At 41.0% G+C, this 23,020-nt stretch overlaps 1 protein-coding gene across 5 annotated transcripts; it reads right to left on the reverse strand.

The window, feature by feature from the left end:
* Window positions 1-660: 660 nt before the first annotated feature.
* PRDM4 (PR/SET domain 4) lies at window positions 661-22,544 on the reverse strand. 5 transcript variants are annotated; one of them, XM_036237420.1, is made up of 12 exons: window positions 22,463-22,544; window positions 21,848-22,103; window positions 18,668-18,801; window positions 16,915-17,100; window positions 14,794-15,588; window positions 10,893-11,042; window positions 9,913-10,031; window positions 8,884-8,969; window positions 8,166-8,293; window positions 7,237-7,551; window positions 5,940-6,108; window positions 661-2,320 (listed from the first exon to the last, which is right to left on the reverse strand). In XM_036237420.1, the coding sequence occupies exons 2-12, from the start codon at window positions 21,856-21,858 to the stop codon at window positions 2,008-2,010; spliced, it is 2,406 nt and encodes an 801-aa protein (XP_036093313.1). In that variant the 5' UTR covers window positions 21,859-22,103; window positions 22,463-22,544; the 3' UTR covers window positions 661-2,007. The 5 variants fall into 5 exon arrangements, 4 of the variants coding, with proteins under 4 accessions (XP_036093313.1, XP_016003535.2, XP_016003534.2 ...); XM_016148049.2 differs by having other exon boundaries at window positions 22,409-22,534; XM_016148048.2 differs by lacking the exon at window positions 22,463-22,544 and adding an exon at window positions 22,240-22,412.
* Window positions 22,545-23,020: the final 476 nt, after the last annotated feature.

Genomic DNA, 23,020 nt, shown 5'->3' on the forward strand with positions numbered 1-23,020 from the left:
TTCAACTTATGAGGACTCAGAATATGCCATTTAAGTCCAAGGTGAAAAATGGAAGAGAGAGCGGTAAATAAGCAGTAACAGCTACATTCTCACTTAACACTTTTCCGGGCTTCCTGTTTTGTTGTTGTTGTTATTTGTTTTGACATTAGGCTTAACTATCAACCAGTGGTGGGAAATAAAGGAATTTAACCTAACATGAGCTACTGAAATAAAGGGACAAAGGCAGCTTGCAGGTCCAGCACCAATGGCAACCTAGGAACAGGGGTGGCCTGCCACCAGGACGCCTTTGGTGAAAGGGTGAGCTTGGAGCTGCCCCAGCCCCACCAGAGCTGACCTGACCTGATGGAGGCTCTATGACCCAGGGTCAGCAGCCACCCTGAACCACCACCACTCGCCTCCTCCCTCAACTGTACACTGGCCACAGTCCTCCCAGAAGGCAGCAGAGTAAAGGCACTACCTTAGAGAGGAGGGCAGATGAGCTGGACCCTCAGGAAGCAGTTTGTTTAAGCAATGTTATGCAGATGCACATTTGAATGTGACCTCAAAGCTATAACACGTAGGAAATGCTCTCTCCATTTCTAACTTTAAAACCTTCCGGTTAGACCCAATTTTTCCCTTAAGACTCATTCCTCTCCTTCCACAAAATGAGACTGTAAGAAGCCTGTATTTTTTAAAAAGTTTTTATTTTAATCCTTCCTAGAGGAATATAGATTTGAATGAAATACATTCATTCCATAAATACATTAGCAGCAAAACCTTCCCACCAGCCCTTGCTACTCCCACCCAGAGGCTGTGCCTTAGCGCACGAGGGCACGTTCTACAAACCGTTAACCTAAGGATGCGTCCGCTTCTTGCTGAAAGCAGGACATGCCTGTGAGGGACCAGGGGAGAGATCACATGGATGGATGGATGAAGCTGGGTCCCTGAACACACACCCATGTGGTGACCGCTAAGCCTTGCGCCTTCCACCTTCCAGATCCTTCGGCATCCACCATGCTTAACCAGTGAGGTCCTTCAACACAGACGCCCAGGAAGGCCTAACCACGCAAATGGATTTGGAGTCATTTGTCACTGAGTTGGTAACATTTTACTGATGTCTTGATCCTTTCCACAGGGTAAGTCAGATATAAAGGATCACTCCCCCCTTCCTTCCACAGGCTGAGGTACCACTTTGCCAGCTGAGTCCACATGTGCTCGTAAGGAGAAAATCTGGCAGGCATTATTTGGCTCTACACCTCCAGGTTCCCTTTGTCTGGGGACTGGAGGCTTTACTGGAGACAAATATTTCTAAACCTACAAAGATCTCTAAAGAAGAACCACCAACTGCCTCATCCTGGCTTCCACCACAACTAGTTTCTCGGGCAGTGGCCTGGGCATCTCTCCTTTTCTTTCCATTGTTGCCTGCTGCCTGGCTGCTCCTTTTTCATTTGCCCTCTAGACACCTGCTGAAATTTTGGGAAGCAAGACCTACCCTAAACTCCCAAGTAGAGGTTAAGGCAGGTGGTGCTTTAAACTTGTTAGCTGCAGCCAAAGGGGCTTACACTGCTGTATTCCAAACCATTCTGGGATGAGTATAAGTCACAACGGTCTGCATAAAACACCAGGACCACCATCACAATCAGGATGACTGTGAGGCAGGGACCAAGTTTAAAGGAATAATGGAAATAATTGAAGAATTTAAAATAAATCTGATTTGTTTGGGCAGAGGGCAGCTCTGACTCAGGTATAAATGCAACACACAGATCATCATGTAAAGAAGAGACCTCAAAAGCTGACACTTTCCTCCCCACACGTCACTTAAAAATAGGACACATGCTCTCTTTTCCCAATGTTTTAAAGTGTTTTCATCAGGATACTTCCCTAAAAGTGCTTTATCCATTCCCATTCAGTCTGTTTTGACTGTTGGCTGGAAGGAAATCAGAAACCATTTTATATAAAAACCATTGTAGTGGATAACTGGTTATGTGTTTTTCCCTTTTGCATTTTCCATCCAATAGCTGACTTCTTTCACTTATGTGCAGAGAGAGACTCGTCTGCTGAATACACAGCACTGTTCATCCGACAGTCTTCTGTGCCCACAGAGTCTGCTAGTTCTTCCTCCTCTGAGTCATCCTCCTCCTCCTCCTCTTGTGCTGACGAACTGGAGGTGGGCCCTTTGCAGGTTTTCAAGTGACGGGTAAGATGATATTTGGTTAAATAAGCCTTTGTACATTTTTCGCAGACATAATCCCGTTTTCCTTCATGTGAATTGAGATGCTTCTTTAAATGATTTGTTCTTAGGAACAGCTTATCACATTTGGGACATTTGATCTGGCGTTCTCTAAGAGAAACACAAGAAAAAACATTTGCTTTGGGTTACAAATGATAACTGGTACATGGTTATTCTTCACAACTTCAGGCCTTTGTCAGAGAAGCTCTACTCATTTAGAATCAGGCCTTTTTCTAAGAGACGTATCAGAGATGAGTCATAAAACATTTGTACAGCTTAAACAGCACAGATTGATTCTGCCTGTTATGGAATTCTCTGTAAGTGGAATTACACTGTATCTTTTTTTGTTTTGCTTCTTTCACTCAATGATACTTGTGAAATTCACTCAGTTGCTGTATTGGTACTTTGTCCCCTTACACTGCTTGCTGTACAGTACTAACGAATACATGACTTATGTGTGGTACTGGATTTGTCTATTATTAATGGATATTTTGGTGGTTTCCAGTCTTTTTTTTAATCATTGCAGGTAAGACTGCTATCGACATTTCTATACTTACATGTTGGTTTGCATATGCATGGGTTTCTCTAGGGCGGCTGGCTCAAACACTATGCACATCTACAATTCCACTAGATAATGCTAAACTGTTTTCCAATGTGATTATATAAATATACATGTCCATCAACAACTATTCAAACGGTTTTATTGCCTACTTTCTCATCAACAAATGGAAGACACAAATTTGAAAATGTTCACCAGTTGGCTAGTCTTTAATTGAACCTCACTTTGCTGTTAACAACAGCCTTTGCAGCAGACATTATCCAGCACAAAATGTCAGCAGCATCAACGTTTGAGTAACCCTGGCCTAGACATTTTAGAGCTGAAAAGAATCTCAGAGATCATATCACCAGGCACCCTTAAAGTCTCTTTGAGCAGCTGAACCTTACGTCTTAAGGAAATGAAAGCCCAATATGTGAAACAGATAAAAGGGGGCTAAAATCCATGGGGCAGTGGGAAGGTGCAGCGGGAAGTTCTGAAATGCCTCTAGCATTTCTACCACCTGCTCCTAGCAGGAGATGGCACTGAAGGATTCTGTGGAGCGACAGGATGTGGAAAACTAAGTCCTTGCCTTCAGGGAGCTTACATTCTAGTAGAGGAGTTATATCACAAATAAAAATATACAGCATGATACCAGATAGTAATGAAGTGAGGGAGAAAGACAGGAAGATATCCAGCGGAAGTTCCTAGGAAGCTCTGAGACAGGAGTGTGTTCACTACGCTGTAGCAGCAGCAAGGAGAGGGCCCGTGTGGCTAGAGCAGAGTATGAAGAGAAAAGTAATAAAAGATGAAATGGGAGATGAAATCGTGAAGGGACTTCTAGGCTGCAGTAAAGACCTTTAACCCAAGAATGACGGGAGCCCCCTGGAGAATGAGCGGAGATGGGCACAGCCTGACTTACATCTTCAACAGACTGCTGTGGTCACTGGGGACAGAATAGAGGGTTTGTGTGCACACCTGTGTACCTGTGCTGGGGAATGAATGAGGAGAGCAGAGGCAGGAAGGTCAGCTGGCAATTAATGAGGAGGTCCATACAAAAGATGCTGGTGGTCTGGACTAGGTAAGAGTTAATAAAGGAAAGAACTGAAGAATGAATTAAGGAAGACTTGAAGGTGCTTGGGTTGGGCCCCGGGATAAATTTACTGATCTGGTGAACGCTGGGGGAAAATCAAGTTTGCAGAGGCATTAAGAGCTGACTTTAGGAAATATCAGGGTTGAGCTGCTTGGTGGACAACTAAAACTCAAAGATGCTGACTCGTCAGACGAGCTGGAGATATAAATCATAAAGATGGTATCGAAAGCCATGGGACTACGGAGATGACCTAAGTGCCACTGTTCTTGCTCTCAAGTTCCTCTTTCTTAGAAAAAGGCAAAGCTAGTTCCTGCCCCATGCCATACAGTCGCAGTGTTATGGGATGAATGCTGTCCTCTCCCCTCAAATGTTCATGCTGCCCTAACTTGCAATGTGACGGTATTTGCAGATGGAAGGTAATTAGGTTTAGATGAGGTCATGAGGGTGGGACTCCCATGATGGGAAGAGAGACCTGGGCTCACTCGCTCTCTCCACCACGAGGACACAACAAGGCGGCCATCTGCAAGCCAGGATCAAAACCCAGCCACACTGGCATCCTGACCCTGGACTTCAAGTCTCTGAAAGTGTAGAAAAATAAATTTCTGTTGTCTGTCACCTAATCTATGGCGTTTTGTTATGGCAGCTCGAGCTGACTAATGTTAGCAGCAAGACTAAATGATCCCGGAGACCTCTTCCAGCTCTAATAGAGTACAATTCTACATAACATTTGATAATTAGTGTGTCCAATTTCATAGTAATAGTGACACTACGTAATAAGACTTTGTTTTCAAAGGTCATTTTGGAAGCTAAGAATATAGATTCAGATGTTTAGACGTTTCAGTGTTTCACATTGCATTGTGATTACAAAATAAGACAAGCGCTCGTATCAAAGTATTTATCTAAACCTTACAATAAGAACATAAAATTTCATTGAAGATGGATTTCTAGACTACCTCCTTAACAAAAAGCTAATGTTTCTCACTCTTCTGACACTTGCTAAAAGCTCAGGACCACAAAACCTGTTCTCTTCTACCACTACTGTGGCTAACACAGGCTAGGCATTTAATTACACTTGGATTCATACAATAAGTTCCTAATGAGTCTCCCAATATTTGGAATTCTCCTTCAATCATCCAATCCCGCTGCCAGGGTAAGCATTTTAAAATGGACATCTCACCACGACAGTCTTTTCTTTAAAATCTTTCAGTGCTTACACAATGTGAATATATTTAACATTAATCAACAATATACTTAACATTAATCAACTATACACTTGAAAATGATAGTAAATTTTATGTTATGCGTGTTTTACCATAATTAAAACATGCGTGCATGCACCCCCACAGTAAGCACACAAACGTGCCCAGCGTATGGGGAGGAAGAAATCCTTAGTGCACTCCACCATTTCCTGACATTTAACTTTTCGGTGGGAAAAGGCTCTTCATGACTCGGCCTCCAGCGCTCTCACATGCACACTGTGCTCGAACTACGAAGAACCACTCGCGTTCCACACTCCCTTTGCCACCTAGGTTTCTAAGTGTGCCATTCCCTCTGTCTAGAAGACTATTCCCAACCCTCGCCCTTCTTTGCCTCTCTGAATAATTCTGATTTATCTTAACACCAGGAAGCTTTCCCAGGACACCCGCAGGCTGAGTTAGGGAACCCTCTTCCATGGCCTTCCAGGATCCAATGCTTGCTCTATCAACTGCACCACAGCGCGGTAATTTATCCACTGCTTTGTTTCTCTTACTGGACTCTGAGTGCTTTACAGGCAAGTTCTATAGAGGTGTCTTTCATCTCCATATTTTTTTTTTCACCACTTTGCACAATACAGGGCACCAAGAAGATACTTAAGAAATATTTAAGTGAGATTTTGGTTTGAAAATATGAATAAAAGTAAATGCAGAGAGAAATGAACAATAAGAAAAAGAAAACAAGTGAAATCTTCCGGGATAAAACCAAACTCTGTTCTCCGACCTTCATCTGGCCATGCAGAATCAGGGAAGCACCTACCGGGGTGCCGGGGCAGGAGACCGACGAGGCGGCACCCGCGAGCCCTTGAGTGCGCCACCGAGGGACACTCTGGCCGCGGCGTAACTTACTGTGTGTGGATGAGCACATGCTGCTTGAGGTCCTGCCTCCGCATGAACAACTTGTCACAGTAATCACACTTGAGATTCTTCTCGCCTGTGTGGATGACCATGTGGGACTCCAGGTGAGCCTTCTGGGTAAAAGACTTGTCACACAAAGTACACCGGTAGTTCTTCTGACCTGCGCGTTATAAATTACCACACTGTGAATACGGCGACCACTGGCACTCTCAAGATGAACAGGCACACGTACAGGTACGCGGCGGAGGCAGGAAAAACAGCTGACTGGTAGCTGAAACGTGACTTTCGAGGGCTGTCTACCTAGAACCACTCAGAGCCACTGAATTTATATTCTACAACTAAAGCTAGTGAAGCAAATAAATCTAACCTTCTAAGACTGCTTACCTGGAAAAAATAGTGGGGGTTTATAGCGGGCACAGTATTTAAAATCTGAAAAAACAATCACTTATAATTCTAGAACCCAACCGAACTCAGATTTCAAAAAAAAAAACTCACAAATTTTAGTACTTGTCTATAAGCAAACATTTTTACAACCTATATTTTATAATTTTCTCTGTTTTAAAACATATAATGTGACCTCATAAACCAAGGATAAAATAAAATTCTTCAAGAATGCAGAATTAAAATTAAGTCAGAGGCTGGGAAATCTTTTCTTAAAGGCCAGTCAGTATAAAGCTTTGTGGGCCACACAGTCTCTGTTGTAACTACTCAGTCTTAATGCCAAAGGATGAGGAAGTATTTTACCTTCAAAGTAAAGAGAACAAATGATCAAAGCAAGAAAACTAAAACTTCATCAGTTGTTTTGTAGCATATATGAAAAAAATAAGTGCCAAAAGAAAGGGTTTGGTTTGCATGGCGTTTGAAAAATGGAAACTCAAAAAGCAAATTTTTGGCCGTGTTTATTGAGCAATCGTCAAAGGAACCTGGCTCCGGTTGGTGACCAAGAGTGAGCTCTAACGAGAGGCTCAGGCTATTTCTAGAGAATTCCCTTCACTTCAAGTCCAAACAGATGGCTCAAACTCCTAATTACTAACTGCATTTTCCCAGTCACTTTCACATGATAGTGGGGGCACCTGGAGAGTGGAACATCTTAAATTTAGCAACTGGAAGTAACTCTCTGAGGAAGCAGTTATCCCAAGACTTACCGTCCATGAAGTCCTGCTGACAGCCAGCTGGATTTGTTCTCTAACTTCTTAACTCTCCCTACAGACCATCTTGCTGCAAAAGCTTTGCTACTGCAATTTCTAATGGTTGTAAAATTCCATTTCGATGGTCCAATATAACTTACCTGTATGTATTTTAAGGTGGGTCCGCAGGTTGCTGGGATCGCTAAAAGCTTTACTACAGAAATCGCACTTGTGGGGCTTCATACCCATGTGGCCCATGAAGTGGACGTGAAGTTTGGAAGGAGAGATAAAGGCCTGGGGGCACATGGAACACTTCCACTTCCTTTCTTTGCTGTGGCTTGACCCGTGGCTGCTGCTGTGGCCCTGGCTAGGAAGATGGTTATGGATGTGGCTGGTCAGGTGGGCTTTGAACTCTGTGTAGGAACTGCACTCCTTGCCACAGTTACAGAGGTGCACATCTGGGTGTTCGGGAACACCTTTAAAAAAAATTACTCAATGTCTCCCAATACTTAAATTTTAAAGCTTGTTTTTGATATTAATACCTGTTTCTTAAAATTCTCTTTTACCAAAATTCCCACCTTGCCCACTACCTATAAGACTAAAATGTCCTGTTTAAGGCTCTATTCCCAGGCATCTCAAACAGTGTGCCAGGTACACAGGAAGCACTTAGTAAATATTAGACTATAAGGCATATTTCCTAGACAAAAACTTAAGATTTTGAGCACACACAAACTCTTAAACATCACTTGTCATCATGCAAAGAAAAAGCCTACGAAGGATAAAATCAATTCGAGAAGCTTTGCTATCCTTTATGAATTTAAACTGCAATGGTAATGGCTCAAAAGGAGTCTCAGGAACTTCAAATTCCCCAACTCAAAGTCCTAACACAAAAAAAGTTCATTTCATATAAATGCTTGGTCAATACACTCAGCTTGTGAAAAACCTCCCAGATTTTAACACTATGAACATAGAGGTAATACCTTGCTTTTATATATACGAGGTATGTGATTTGTTTCAGCTGATATTTAAATCATTCCCAGGTATTTCTGCTATGCTAGATCCATGACAAACAAGCCTCACATCGACTCACCAATCTGCTGAGCGTAATCCCGGCTGTAATAAAAAAGCAGTTCATTTTCAGGAGGGATATCTTGTGAGGTGCAGAAATAAATTTTTCCATCATGGGGATAAGCCACCAAATTCTGCTCTTCCCGGTTCCTAAGTTATCACATTTAATAAATCAAACGTATCAATTTTGACATATTTACTAAACACATCATACATCAAAATCCTATCTGAAAACTTAGACTTAACGATTTCTCTGGGTCATTTTTCTAATTCCCTGCCCTACCTACTATGAGGGATGCGTATAGAAACACGATTCTTACTTCAGCACATCCGTGTATTGCCCTTTACAGTAAGAAACTCTAGGGTCTGTTACTGGAAGCAAGAAAAAATAAAATCAAGTCTTAAAAAAACAACATGACAAAGACAGAGATGGCTGAACAGGAATCAACAACTAACAGCCAAAATAAAGAGAAGGCGGCACTTGCAAATTCAATGGTAATGGTGTCATACCTTACTGCATTGGTAAGTTGAATAAACTGTTAATTAAATAAGGAGTTTCTTGTGTTTTTATTTGTAATTACCATTAGTCAACAACTACTGACGTGAAAGTGAAAGGCCTTAGGCCTTATGCGCAGACATCAGTGTAATCTGTATTCTTCAGCTCTTCCCTATTTCACGCAAAGCTTCTTATTAAAAACATCTGAATCATAACAATTTCTTTCATCTAAGACTACTCTTACCTGGCTTTGCGCACAAACATCATCCAATTACATTCATTTTCATCGGTTGTAATGATGCAGAATTCGAGGACCCCATTGTGGTATATCTGCCAAAAGAAGGCGAACATGCATGTCAAATCGACTTACGCAAAGCGCACTGCATTCAGGCTTGCGGTAACCTTTTGCTTTGCAGTAAGTACCAGCATTCCTGGTCACTGTGAAAGTACGCGGTCGTGTTCTCACGTTTGTCATTTCGCCAGTCCCCCCATGTCCAGCAATCCAATAAAGACCATCAGAGACCTACAGTTAGTGTTCAGTGTACGGAATGACATTATTCTTGATTATTGTTCTTGATTATTCACATTTTGGCTTGACTGGAAAAAAAACAAACAGTCTACTTGTTTTCATCACCCACTATATGGTGGCACTGAATGACTGAAGGAACATTAATGCCAGTGGACCTAGCATTTTCTGTGTTCTCTTTGGGATACCAAAACGAAAGTCTCCAGTGACAGGGGCAATCTTACCTGTCCAATTATCGTAAGACCCACTTTCCCCTCGCTTTGATTTTGAAAGCACCATTCCCAATTTACTAAGAATCTATATAAACAAGTTGCAGGATAAGTTGCTTATGTCAAAACCTTGTGTTTCTAGTCCCTCCCATTAGAAAACTAGAGAAATAATCTTACCTTCTAATTGAGGATTGTTTCCTATGCTCGATATCTGAGGAATGTTTTAGTTGATTTTAAGACTTTCATGATATAAACAAAGCCCACTGCCTCAACTGCCATACGTAATTAAAAAAAAGAATCATTCAATTAGCCTACAAAATGGAAACTGAAACAGTTTATCCTCTATATATTCAATAGCTGGTATACTGCTGTTATATAACTTGGCTACCAAGAACAGAAAGGATGTAATATAAACAAACAACTGACAATTGAATTGCACTGTATGAGTTGTAACTAATTTTCACCTTTATGTCACTTTTAACTACCTTAATGTAACAAAAACATCCAAAAGTCACAGAGAAGTTTCATAAACACTGACCTTCCAAATGTGGTTAACTGCCTTGTCTGTCCATTCTGCGACTTCCATGGAGTGACTCTGCTGGCCGATGAGAGGCCCAAAGCAAGTCCGCACAGGAATCGTCTCTCCAGTCCATACGCCTGTCAGTGGAAGGACACCAGCTACACAATCAATGACGTAAACATCTCAGAGGATACAGGAGAGAGAGTAGCTTAACCCATGTGAAGAATCTTATTTTCAGTGAACCTAAGAACTACTGATATCCCAGCATGCTGGAGAGGTAGCTAAGTTTTATGGATAGATCCTGTAAATATGGAAAATGTAATGAACAGATTAAACGGGGCTCAGAAGAAATATGCAGAGTAAGAAGTATCAGAAATTCCTGAACCTGTTTTATACACAAAGACCAATCCGTACCCCTCCAAATATGTTATTTTGGAGTTAATACACAAAAAAGACTAAAGAACATTATTCCATTGTAAAAATATAAAGCAATTACTACAAAATAAATCAAACTTATGAAATCATTTGTGCTTTAAGCACTGCTCCTGTTTAAGGCTTTTAATTGACATCATGCCCAAGCTATAACTGAAAGAATAATAAACTTTGATTCAAATGTTCAAAGAAATAGTATAGTTCTTCAGAAACCATGTTCAACTCAAATATGGGTAGGCATGCTCTGGCCATCGACATTCCTTATTCATTTTCCCTAGGGAGTATTAGACAATTTATTAACATTCACTCTAAATATCTTTTGTGATAAATGGTTATCAGTGGGGGAACTTTCGATGTTCCATAAAAAAATTTAAGTTTCAAGGAGTGTTTTGTCACAGTACTTGTTAACGGATGATACTGCTGAGAATAAAAGTCAAGTCTTCAAAGACTTGAAGACTTAAATTGACCTTTGAATGAACCCAGTCAGTCAGTAAATTACACACATCTACTTTATGACTCTATCCTACAAAGAAAGAAGAGACTTGATGGGGTTCCACGGTTCTCACCAACTTCTGCTCCCACAATAGACTGGCGGAGAATAAGCTGCTTTGGGAGAGAAAGCCTTGCTCTGCTCTCTATCGGAGTGTCAGGAACAAAAGTCACTGGTCCGTGATCAGGGCAGTCTGAGGGATAGGCTCGGTCACAGAGTGTGCACCCTGCAGATGGAAAATTTGAGAAACACAAATGGGTTCAGTATGAGCAGGCTGAATCATCACCTTCCTTTTTAGTAAAACGCAAATTACTAAAATGTAGCCAGTAATAAGATCCTAGGAGAAATATTCTAATCAAAAAACTACTTTCTTACACTGAAATACATATCCACTCCTATATCTCTCTTCAGCAAGATCAGATATTTCCCTTTTGATCTAACAGGACAAGTTTCCTATTCAGTGCGTAAGAGAAAGACTGATCAAAAAATTACACTATATTACTTCATGAATCAAGTAGTCGTCATAGACATCCTCTCGTATACTTTAAATCATCTCTAGGTTATTTACAACACCTAATACCATACAAATGCTACGTAAATATTTGTTATACTGTATTGTTTAGGGATCAACTTTCTGGAAATTCTTTTTTTTTTTTTTACTATATTCAATCTGCAGTTGGTTCAATGTGTGGATGCAGAACCCAAGGAGATGGACAGCCAAATGTACATTGTTCCTTACGTTAAGTAGAAAAGCAATACCTTTAGATATGATGTTCTAAAGTCCAAGACTGGATTCCAAGTCTACCAAACTAAAAGGGAAAGCTAAGTTGAAATGCTGGTAGTCATGCTAAGCCAAAACAGAGATGACATTACAGGACCATGGAGTCAAAGCCAGCTGCATCACTGGTCTCTTTTAATTCACTATAAACAAACTACTTAGCCAGACTTTGATGACAGATTAAGACCAAAAAAAAATTTACAACCTGCTCTTTGGGACAGCAGATAAACTATACTCTTGCAGACATATGTGCTTAAAATACTTACTTTCCCTCTGTTCATATAGTCTTTCTGCATTGTCGGAGAAGGTGCTTCCTTCACACAGTTCTCTAAGTTTACTATAACTTCACTATTACAAGCCTGTGCCCTTCTCAATAAATCCTTTTGCTCCATTCTCTTTCCTTTCTCTCTGTAAGTAGTATTCATGACTCCATTAGCTAATGATTGAGTTCAAATTTCCCAAATTTGTTCACAAAATAGGTGGAATATGTAAACCTTAGAAATTACTGCCATCTAAGTATCTTTTTTTCCCCTAACCAATCCATTAGAAATTTCTACTTAAATAGCATATCAATAAGTTTGTGTATTTAGCCAAAACAGTAATAACGTATTACTTCAATTACTACTTAAAAATTCTTTGACTATCAGAACAGAGACCTTACCATCAATAAGAACTGATTCTTAACAAGAGGAATCATCTCCAAAGAAAGGAAAGTCACATTTCATGCAGCAAAAAATGCTTAGAGGTTTCTCCAAAGCCATACAATTGGACAAAGACATCATTGTTCGTTAAGGAAATGTGAAACAAAACCACAATGAGATGCCACTTCACGCCTACTAGAATGGCTATAATGGAACAGAAAGAAAATAAGAGCAGTAAAGAGGTGGAGAAACTGGAACCCTCACACCAATGTTGGAAATGTACAAAGGTGCAGCCACTTTGAAAAGCAGTCTGGCAATTCTTCAGAAAGTTAAACATAGAGCAATTTCCCTCCTAGATATAGAACCAAGAGAATTTAAAACATATGTTCATAAAAAACTTGTACATGAATGTTCATAGCGGCATTATTCACAATAGGGAGAAACTACCCAAATGTCCATAAACGATAAACGGATGACTAAGATGTAGTATATCCATACAATGGAGTATTAGTCATAAAAGGGAATGAAGCACTGATGTGTGCCACAATATGGATGAGCCACGACGTTATGTGAAGGGAAAGAAGCCAGCCAGACACAGAAAGCCACACGTAGTATGATTCCATTTATAGAACATGTCCAGAAGAGGCAAACGCAGAGATGGAAAGTAGATGAGTGGATGCCTGAGCACGGAGGGGCAGGTGGAGGAATGGCGAGTGACTGCTAACGGGGTTTCTTTATGGGGTGATGATGTTTTGGAATTAGTGGTAATGGTTGCATAACCTTGTCAATACACTAAAAACTGCTAAAACGTACACTTTAAAATGTATTTCAGAATTATGTCATTTTTAAGAAACACAATTAGAAGGGGTTCTGCTTACCCACTTTAAAAAGGATCTTCTGCTAAATTAATGAGCCAAATTAAAATATTTAAAAATTGTAAACTGCTTGGCTTCTGCAGAACCACTTTCCTGACCCTCCTGCTCAGTCTCCGTTAAAAGTTCTTCCCCTGCTGCTCTATCAACACCCCCAGCCCTCCTGTCACTCCGTACCCTGTGAGATGACTTCGCCCCACTTCCACGGCTATGATTAACACCTTAGCACTGAGGATCCCTAAATATTTCCAGACAGATCTCAGCTCCACATTCAACTTCTCATTAGACATCTCTACTAGGTATCTTACAAACACTAAAGTTAAAACTGGACTTGCCAACACGCCTCAAAAATATAATCCATTCCTCCTCCGGCATTGCTTATCCTAAGGAACGGCACCACTACCCAGCCAGTATCCCATGCCAAAAACCGGGGTTTCCTCTTTAACCCTTCACTCGCCCGACTTTATCCACTCAACAAGCTCTACAGAGTTTTTGTAAATATCCTCCATTTTTCCTCATCCTTGTTCTCTCTACACTAGGTTGGAAAATCATCACCTTTCACTTAAATTATGGCATCATCATCCTTACCTGTCTACTTGCCTCTAACAAACTAGTTATCCTCACATTACAGCAGAACCCCCACTCTATCCCTCGCTCCTTAAAACCCTTTGTGTTCTGGCCCCTATTTCTTTCTTCGCATATCCCTCTCCTCAGCTCCATCTTTTGTTTCAGTAATTCTGAACCACTCGGTTCTTTTAGTTGTAGACACCTAAGGTGGGGGGGCAACTCCTGTCTAGGACAGTTCTTCCTGATTCTCTCAACTGCCAACATCTTCGTCCTTCAGGTCAGTGCTAACATGTACGCTGTCTCCCCTGGTAAGTCTTCCCTGCACCTTCCAAGCTCTGCTTAGATGCTCTTCTCGCTCCTCTCACTCCAATAGCACTCTGCACTTCATCTCTTCTTCGTACTTGTCACACTGTACTGCAATAGTTTACTTGCCTGTTCTGCATCGGACTATAAGCTCCTTAAGGGCACAGGCTGTCTCTTGTCAACTGTTTTCTCCCCAGCATCTCGCATAAAGGCCGACATGTAAGCACTCATGTTTCCTGCATGAATGAAGCATGCAGTGACACCAAGAAATTGTGTTTATACTGTTTTTTTGTACTGCTGCCCCATAAAAAAAAAAAAAAAACTTTTACATGCTTAACTAATGGCAATTTATATGCATTCTGAGCAGAAACAAAATTGTATTTATATCCACCTACACTTCTCCACGGGGATAAAAAAAAAAAGCACTTGATCTAATAAATTTGTCTTACTTTGAAAAAGCACAAGGCATGTCTCACACAATACCTTACTGAAGTTTATTCCTATAATTAACTCTCTATTTGTGAAACTTTGGGAACCACCTTATGTATTTTGAGCTAAGCTTATCTGTAAAATACAGAAATGACTACGTTTCCTTATTTCAGGAAGATGCTGTAAGAACCAGTGAAATGTCTGTAGATCATTTGGCTTAATGGAGGCAAAGGTGCAACATTAATAAAAGGGACTCTACAAAGGCAAAAAACTCCAAAGCAGAGTCATTTCCTATACCCCCTTAACACCTGCCTCAGTAACTAAGCCTATAGGGATGATGGCCCTTTCCAGAGGTATTTCCAAAAGAAAAAGGCTAAGCACACTCACAAATTGTAAACAAGGTTGCCATATTTTCTTTGTTTGAATTGGAGTCTTCCATTTGCAGTGAAGGTGGTACAAAAGAAAGACTGTCTGAAGATACATCTACATGACCTGTCCCCATAGCAACCTCCTGGGTGATGGAGGAGACAGCCACAGGTTCTAGGCTTAGGCCAACTTCATGGAGGGAAACAGATTCTAGGGAGGCGAGGTTGTGTGAGGTAGAGAGTGCCACGCTTACAGAGTTGGTGCTCATGGCCACGGTATGGATGGAGTCACTGAGGGCACTGTCAGACATCCCGCTGACCCGACTTGAAATGTGGTCTGTCTCCATGACCACAGGGAGCTCCAGGCCATTCCCATGAATGGGTATCACACCACCATGTCCTACAGTGTCTGCTGCAAGGTTGTTGCTCACAGAATCCACAGACAGAGGTTCATGACTTCTGGAGCCATTCGGGATTTGAGAATGCTCGCCTGTAACACCGTCCATCGTAAGCTCTTCTGCCATTCCATCTGTAGAGATTGGGCTGGTAACCCTAGAGACATTCTCCATAGCAATTGTTGTGTCCAAGGCTACCTCATGGCCATCACTGGGATGGAGGCTTTGGGCACCATGTGTGTTCACAGAGCGAGAGTCTATTGACACAATGCCTGGTTCTAATCCAACATTTCCACTGGACTGGTAGGGATCTAGTGCTGAAGGGTTATTGGTGATAGACAACGCCGTGTTATTGTCGACATTTATAGAGTTGGGGTGGATGTACTGAGGAGGTGGTCTGTCAGCTAAGTAAGATAAAATGCCTGAGAAAAGGAAAAGATAATAGAGACTTTTCAGTACATTGTTAAATATAAACAACTCCAAATGCTAGAAGCTATTTTCCTTAAACTATAACTAAAATAATCTCCTAATTTTGTGGTTTAATCAATAGGTATACTTTACAAGTAACAACATACATATGCCATAATTCAGTTTTTCCTGTGAAACCTAGAAACTGTAAAAAACTATGTTCAAGTCCCTGGAAATTAATCATTTAAATGCTGCCTTTAACATACACACAGATGTAATTCCTAAGTCATAATATGCTGAAATTTCTCTGCAAAAGTTAAAGGCAAAACAATTTAAAGAGGTCTTCCATGTGAAAATTTAAATTTAATTAAATGTAATTTAACTGTCATAACACACTAGGTTCTGTTCAAAACAAGTCACAATTCTGCCTGCTTTATTAAAACAGCAAAAAACATCTGAACACTTCTGCTTGGAGGGATACAGTGAAATGGTACTGCACTGCCAGGAGGAGTGTAAATTACTCAAACATTTTGGAAAGTATACATATTAAGTACCTCAAAAACATTCATACCCTCTTGCACAAGAAATTCTGCTTATGGTAATCTTCTCTAAATGCACTTTGTAAATATCCTACACAAAGACACGCATGTAATGGTAATATAAAAAGTGGAAAAACTAAACTATCCAACAATAAAGACTGATATAATAAACCATGGAATGTCCATTCGGTAGAATATAATGCATCATTAAAAGGGATAATTATGAAAACCATGCAGTAGTTGGACAAAATAACTATGTAAAAGTAGAGAAAATTGTTAAGTGAAAAAAGGAGACAATTGTATAAAAAGTATAGTCTTAATTATGAAAAACAGTAAAATCTATATACCAAAATAAAAGACAGGAAGGAATTGCACCAAAAATATGAATGATGGGACTATGAGTGGTTCCTCGATTTGCTAAATTTTCTGAAATGAGTATATACTTTTGTAACAGGAAAAATACAAGAAACTTTAATCTATAATAAACAATGACACTGTAGCAAGATATGTAGTTGGCAGGAATTTCAAATACACAATTATAAAAACTGAACCAAGGACATAGAGGAAGGAGAAAAACTGCTCTGTGCCATTAGGAAAGGAAGCTTAGTCAAACTGCTACATCGATAATGTGTTATCTGTACATTCTAAGAAGAAAAGTACATAAGTACAGATTTTTTTCCCCACCTAGAGATTAGTATCTAATAGTGAAAAAACAACAAAAAGTGTTCAAGTCTTCAAGTACTAAGGTTAGGTGTTCGCCCTATTCTTTCTTCTCACTTCCCACAGAACTATAATACTCACCAGGTAGAATGGTTCTGAAGTAACTGCTCTCCAGGTGGGGGTAAGGTGGTGGAGGTAAAGTGTAGTTTCTTTCGGGTAACCCACACATCACTCCTCGATCCCCAATACCCATTGGGAGCATCAGAGACAAAGCAGAAGGCAGAGAGCTCAAGGAGGGACCCAGGTTTGGAATAGCCACTGGCAGGCCTACAAAAAAATGTTTTTCTCAATTAAAAGAAAATATGTACTTAAAAGTTCTATCACTGGCTAGACTCTTAGAAAGCTTTTTGCACATGGGCAAAAATCTCACCTAGTAGCCCTTTACATCCCCAGATAGGCAGTGTTATGCAGAAACCCACGAACAGGTCCTAAAGTTAGTTTTTGAGCTGGTTTTAAAATGCCAAAATGATCCTCCAGTTGTCTGTACTTTTCTTAAGTACCAAATATTTAATTATAATTAAAAACCTAGTTTAAATATGATTTAAGAAAACAAATAAGAGATAAAAAGAACAGGAAGAAACATACCAGAGTTTGCAGGAGTGGTTTCTGAGTAGTGATATCACAGATGTTTTTACATTTTTTAATGTTTAATTTTCCATCTTATACAGTGAGAATGGTTCCCATTTAAAAATTCGTAGATATGCTTCTACTTGAAAAATAACCTCAAGGTAGATATAAACTGTATATATACTTTCGCAGTCTTTTGCATATATGCTGTTCTTCATGATCACATCTACCCTGGATAACATCTATCTGCAAGGTGCTGAGGCAACTCTTATTGTGCCTAAGTATCATAATGAATTCTCACCAACTTAGGTAGTGCTGACTTGCATTATTTTTTCCAGTGGCAATATTTTTTAAGAGGCAATTCCTCTTTAACAAGAGTGTTCACTAACAAGAATGCCTAAGATAATCAAATGGATTAACAACTAATAAATAAAAAAGAAAATTTTTATGGATACTTAAAGCAATACAAAAAGACCCTAGTTTAGATGAAACTTATTTAATTGCTGCATTTTACTAACAAAGCAGGTAATTCTCTAGAGAAATATTTAAACAACTTATAGATTTAAATAATTGTAAACATTAACTTCTATTTGTATAAAGAAGGTCCAATAAATTACAATGCCATAGATTCTCAGGGATCACTAGCTTGCTTACAATTCTAAGAATCAAGAGCTTACTTGTTTATTTTCCATTTCAATAGAAAAAGAAAATTAAACCAGGCAGATAAAAAAAAAAAGTTTTTAAAGTACAATGATGGGAGAAAACGAGCTTCTACATGGTCATTCTCTCCAAGTACTGTAGCTCATGGCGAGTTCCACGTGGAGCTCCGGCTCTGGTGCCGAGGCTGGGCACATCTGCAGTTGTTGCCGGTTTCAGATGTAGTAGAAAATAAAACTCAACTTCTCATGCTTTCTAGGGACAATTCCTAGAGTAACTCTGATTCTCTATTAACCCAGGGACAGAGTGCCAAGAGTGGGAACCAGATGAATGGATAATCTTAGATAAAACGCCAAGTCAATTACAGCTCTAGACAAAAGGACATCAACTGAAGCAGAGGACTATCAGGAACAAACTGCTATTCCTATCCACTAGACTCCAGTACTCTGCCAAAATGTTCTCTTCCATTGTGCTACAAATGGAACCACCACTCAGACCTGCCTGGCCTCTCTCTTCAACTCTTAAAGGGACACTGACCCTGTCTCGTCTCCTTTTAGAACTGATAATGGAGTAAGGTGTAGAGATTCAGTTGCTTTCCCTTACCACTCACCTGGGGCGGGAATAGCATTGTGAGTGGGCGAGGCAGCCAACCCCAGGTGACTTCCCGAGACTGGCAAGGCATTGCTCACGGAGGATGAAGTCAGCTGCTCCATCCCCACTGGACTCAAGTTCATTTCATTCATCCTAAGAAAGAGCACATGTGACTAGTTATGCAAAGAATTATGCAGTGATTCCATTTAAAGTACTAAAGAAACTAAAACAATGGGGGTGGAGAGATAGGACTCGACCAACTATTATTTCATTTTTATGCTCACAGCTCTGAGACAGTGCCACATTCTTTCTATAGATAGGGAAACTGGGGTTCAGAGACGGTAACTAACTCAGTCGATATCATATAGCAGAAACAGGATTTAACTCGGGCGCACCCTGTTCCAAACTCTATGCACATCACCTAAAGCAAAGTTCGCAATCCTTAGAGGACACTGGCAACGAGAGTTTGTTTTTTTACGTCACCCAAGTTTTTTCTTTCAAAATATTTGCTTTCTCCAACTGGCTTATTATTTCGAACCAGGACTTTTATAGGCAGTTTGTTTTAATCTGCTCAAAGAATATTTGCTAATTTTTTTTACTAGTGATACTGGGTCTAAATTAGATTATCAATGGTGTGAAGCACATTTTCCCATGGATAAGCATTTTACTGAAATTCTGTATCAAAATCTTAATAATTATCTTAATAATATCCTCCACAAACTGAGATTATGTAAGTTTTGCAGATATTTTAAAGTTACTTTATATTTCTCACCAATTCTTCAAAATACGATAAGGAAACCGAGGTTCATAAAGGTCATGTCATATTCCCCAAATCAGACAGTAATTAGTGAAAGAGCACAGATCATGCTGCAAAATACTGTCAAAAAGTTTTTCAATATACCAACTTTTTTTTTTAATCTACAGCCCATTTGTGGCAGGCTGAAGGATTTGAGAATTGCCTTCTCTGTGCAATCCGCCTTGCAATGCTATTAGAAATGTCATTAGAATAAGAGTAATATTGATTTAAAGAAGACATTACTGGAGGTTATCAATAAGTATTAGCTCCTACAACAGAATTTACAGACTGCCCATATTATAAACATTGTAATTTCAAGAGGCTAGCCAATAGACTATCTAAGGCCACAAATGACCTCACAGTAATGCACGTTCTTCTGTGTGTGCCTATACATGGGAGGGGTTCAAAACGGAAAGGGGAATCAAATGGGTCTACATATTCTTTAGCCGTAAAAGCAAATCTAAATAGGCTTTTAATTCTGACCATTGGCAATATCAGCTACCAATCAACCTGAAAATAATACCTAACACTTATTACTCTCTTACTATATGTGTTAGGCACAGGACCAAGTGATTTACATGTAATTATCTCACCTAATCTTTATAACTACTGTGAGGTAGGTTCTATTTGTGATTCTATTTTGGAAAGGAGGAAACAGACTCAGAGACACTAAGGAACTTAACCCAAGATTACATAACTAGTTGAGTGACAGATGTGGGATTTAAATTCAGGTCTGCCTGATTTTAACCCAAGCCCTTAACCACAATTAGAAAAAAACAATTACAAGCAAAAAAAAAAAAAAAAAAAACATTTTGCCTTTCACACAGTTCCAATACAGTAGGATCTGTGTATTTATCTGGTGAGGTATGCTTAAAGTCCCACATAGATCTGTCCCTGGATTATTCTATACCCACAGGCTTCAACCTTGTCCCTGGCCAGGTATTTCATGAACTAAGCTCCCAGACATTAAAGTATACAAGGCCAACTGAGTACAGTATCTTGTATAGAGCAGGTATTCTGAAATGAAGACTGGATGGAGCAGTGCAAGCTTATCTTTACTATAAAGATAACTAGAAGCACATGACAAATTAGGTTCACCAGATGAAGGACAGCACCTTTATAACAATAATTACGCTATAAAAGAATGGGAAAAAAAAAATCCTATAGCCTAAAGAAAGCATAACTACCTTAATTTTGAAAGTTTCTGGGCTTGAACTTGTTTTTAAAACATTTTTCCTGTAACTTTTTATACTATAAACAGAATTTTTAGTCAAAACTCACTGGAGCAGGAAAGGCTTACAAAAAATTGGTTACAATAACTTTTTAAAGTACAATTAAAAGTCTGTAGCTTCAAATCCCATTCTGAAAATTCCTGAATATTAATAATCTGTGCACTAATCTTGAGATAAAAATCAAAATGGTGTTTCTAGGTTGACTTCTAGGCCTTCTCAAACCAGTTCAAACCAGAGTTTGATGTGAGAGGCTCAGCAGATTTCTGCTGTTGTCACTAAAATGTGATGATCTCAGCAGCCATAAACCAAAGGTAACTAGTATCCCACGGAGAGAATGCAGAGGAAAGGAATTTACGGTATGACCCTTATAGGCTCTGATTCTAAAGTGCAATTCTATCCTATCTTTCTCATACGGGATTATAGGATCCAATCTTGGGAGAGGGGCCAGAAGCAAGATACCTGCCCTACCCATCCTCATAAAATCATTTTCTTCATACTTCTACAGCTAGTGTGTGTGTTTCTAACATATGTATGAAGCGCTTGCCAGCTGTTCTTTACTTAGAATGGCATATAAGAAGCTAAATGAAATGCAGTCACTTGCAAAATGCATTAGGCAGGTTCAATAATTTTAACGAATCGTTTTATCTTCTGTATCCTAAACACAGAGCCTATGAAAGCACCCTAAAAGACCAGCCAAATGTAACTATTTCTGTACTATCCTGGATGGTAGCATAAAACATCAAACTTTAAACATTAGCATGAAGCTTGTAGAATGAAGAACTTAATTTCTCCCCATTACCGTAGAGACAGAGAGAAATCAGCAAATACAAGGTGATCCATGGTGATGAGCTAAAAGATACACTTTGGAACCCAGATAAAGATACTATTAAAAGCTCAAACAACTCAAAGGTACAGGATAAAAGTGTCAACGAGCCAACAATCGATGTATGGCTATTTGTAACTATTCACATCTGGAGTAAATTAGGTTGAACGAGAGTATATTCAACACAACACTAGTTTCTGGAATTCTTGTTCCCTATGGAACACAAATCCATTTGCAAGTCGCACCTGTAACCTTCCCAGTAGCAGCAAAATCAAAAGCACTCTAAACTCTCGTGTACCAGACGTCTTCCAAAGACGTCACCAGCGCTAACCCAACCTCACTACTCACCTGTGATGCATCTGCTTGGAGCCAAGTCAGAAAAAAGAGCACAGGGGTGGCGGGGTACCAGCATCAGGGTTTCCGTTCCGGGGTCACGTGCTACCGCATCTTGCTTACAACCGCTGCACCCCTCGTCCTCTGGGCCGCCCGGGGCCGCCCAACTTCTTCCGAAGGCCGACGGCCGCGCACCCCTCCGCGAGGTGGGACATGCCGAGGGACACCCAGGGCTCTTCCTCCAACGACTTCGGGAGGGGGGCTGCCCAACCTGGGGGGAAGGACAAGGGCGGTCACCAAAACACGGGGAGGATAAAGTCCCCGTCCCCCCGCCCACTCGGCCCCCGCCGGCATGGGGCCCGCAGGCCGCCCCCGCACCGCTGCGGCGGGGCCTGCGCGCAGCCCACCTGTCGGCCGCGCGGGGGGCGCACGCGCCTGCCCTACAGCTTTGTTCCTCATCCGGGCAGAGCTCACCTCGGAGCCCTGCCCGCCGGCTCGACCCCCGCGCCCCGGGGGCCGCCCGCCTAACGTTTCCCGCCCGGCCCACCCCACCCCGCAGTCTCCTGAGGGCCGCACCCTCCGAGGCGCGTTTCCGGCTCTTCAGCCACTCTCGGCGCCCGCCACTCCTACCCTCGTGCGTGCGCCCCTCCCCGCCGCGGCCCGCAAACAGCGTCCGCGCTCCGGCTCGCCCCTCCCGCTGCCGAGCCCCTTCTGCGCGTGCGCACCGCGCGGCCCCGGGTCTGAGCGGGGCGCACCGCGTCTCAGCCTGCCCGGATCGAATGGAGCGCCGAGCAATCGATCCAGTTGCTAGGCAACCAGACTGTAGTGCACGCTGGGAATAGGTTCTGCGTTCCTTAAATAACCCCGGACGCAGGGTTTCAGTTTTCCCGGCGTTCGCCTGGCAGGGAGGGGAGGGCCACGCAAACCCACAAGATTCCAAAGATGAGCCTTAGACCAGAGATAGCAGGGTTTCCCGGGAGGAACTGGGATTGTATCCCCAATATTTCTCACTATATGTTACATCTGAAGGTTGCCCGCTTTCCCTGCTTCAAGTCATAAATGGTAGTGGTGGGATTTTTGTACGGATTTCCTTCCCCTTGTTTTCGTCTAATGCATCCCAGGCGCTGTGCTAAGCGCTAGAAATACTGAAATGGCTTGAAAGGAAAAGGGTCCCAAGTTCATGAGGAT

Source organism: Rousettus aegyptiacus, unplaced genomic scaffold (assembly GCF_014176215.1).
Source record: "Rousettus aegyptiacus isolate mRouAeg1 unplaced genomic scaffold, mRouAeg1.p scaffold_m13_p_2, whole genome shotgun sequence".
Lineage (NCBI taxonomy): Eukaryota > Metazoa > Chordata > Mammalia > Chiroptera > Pteropodidae > Rousettus > Rousettus aegyptiacus.

What these genes read in the sequence shown, in the direction of transcription:
- PRDM4 (XM_036237420.1), bottom strand. An exon ending in GGCAACCTTGTTTACAATTT is followed by an intron (nt 11,043 to 14,793) that starts GTGAGTGTGCTT and finishes TTCCATCTGCAG; the next exon opens with GGTGCACACTCTGTGACCGA. An exon ending in CAGTTAACCACATTTGGAAG is followed by an intron (nt 8,970 to 9,912) that starts GTCAGTGTTTAT and finishes TTCTTTTGGCAG; the next exon opens with ATATACCACAATGGGGTCCT.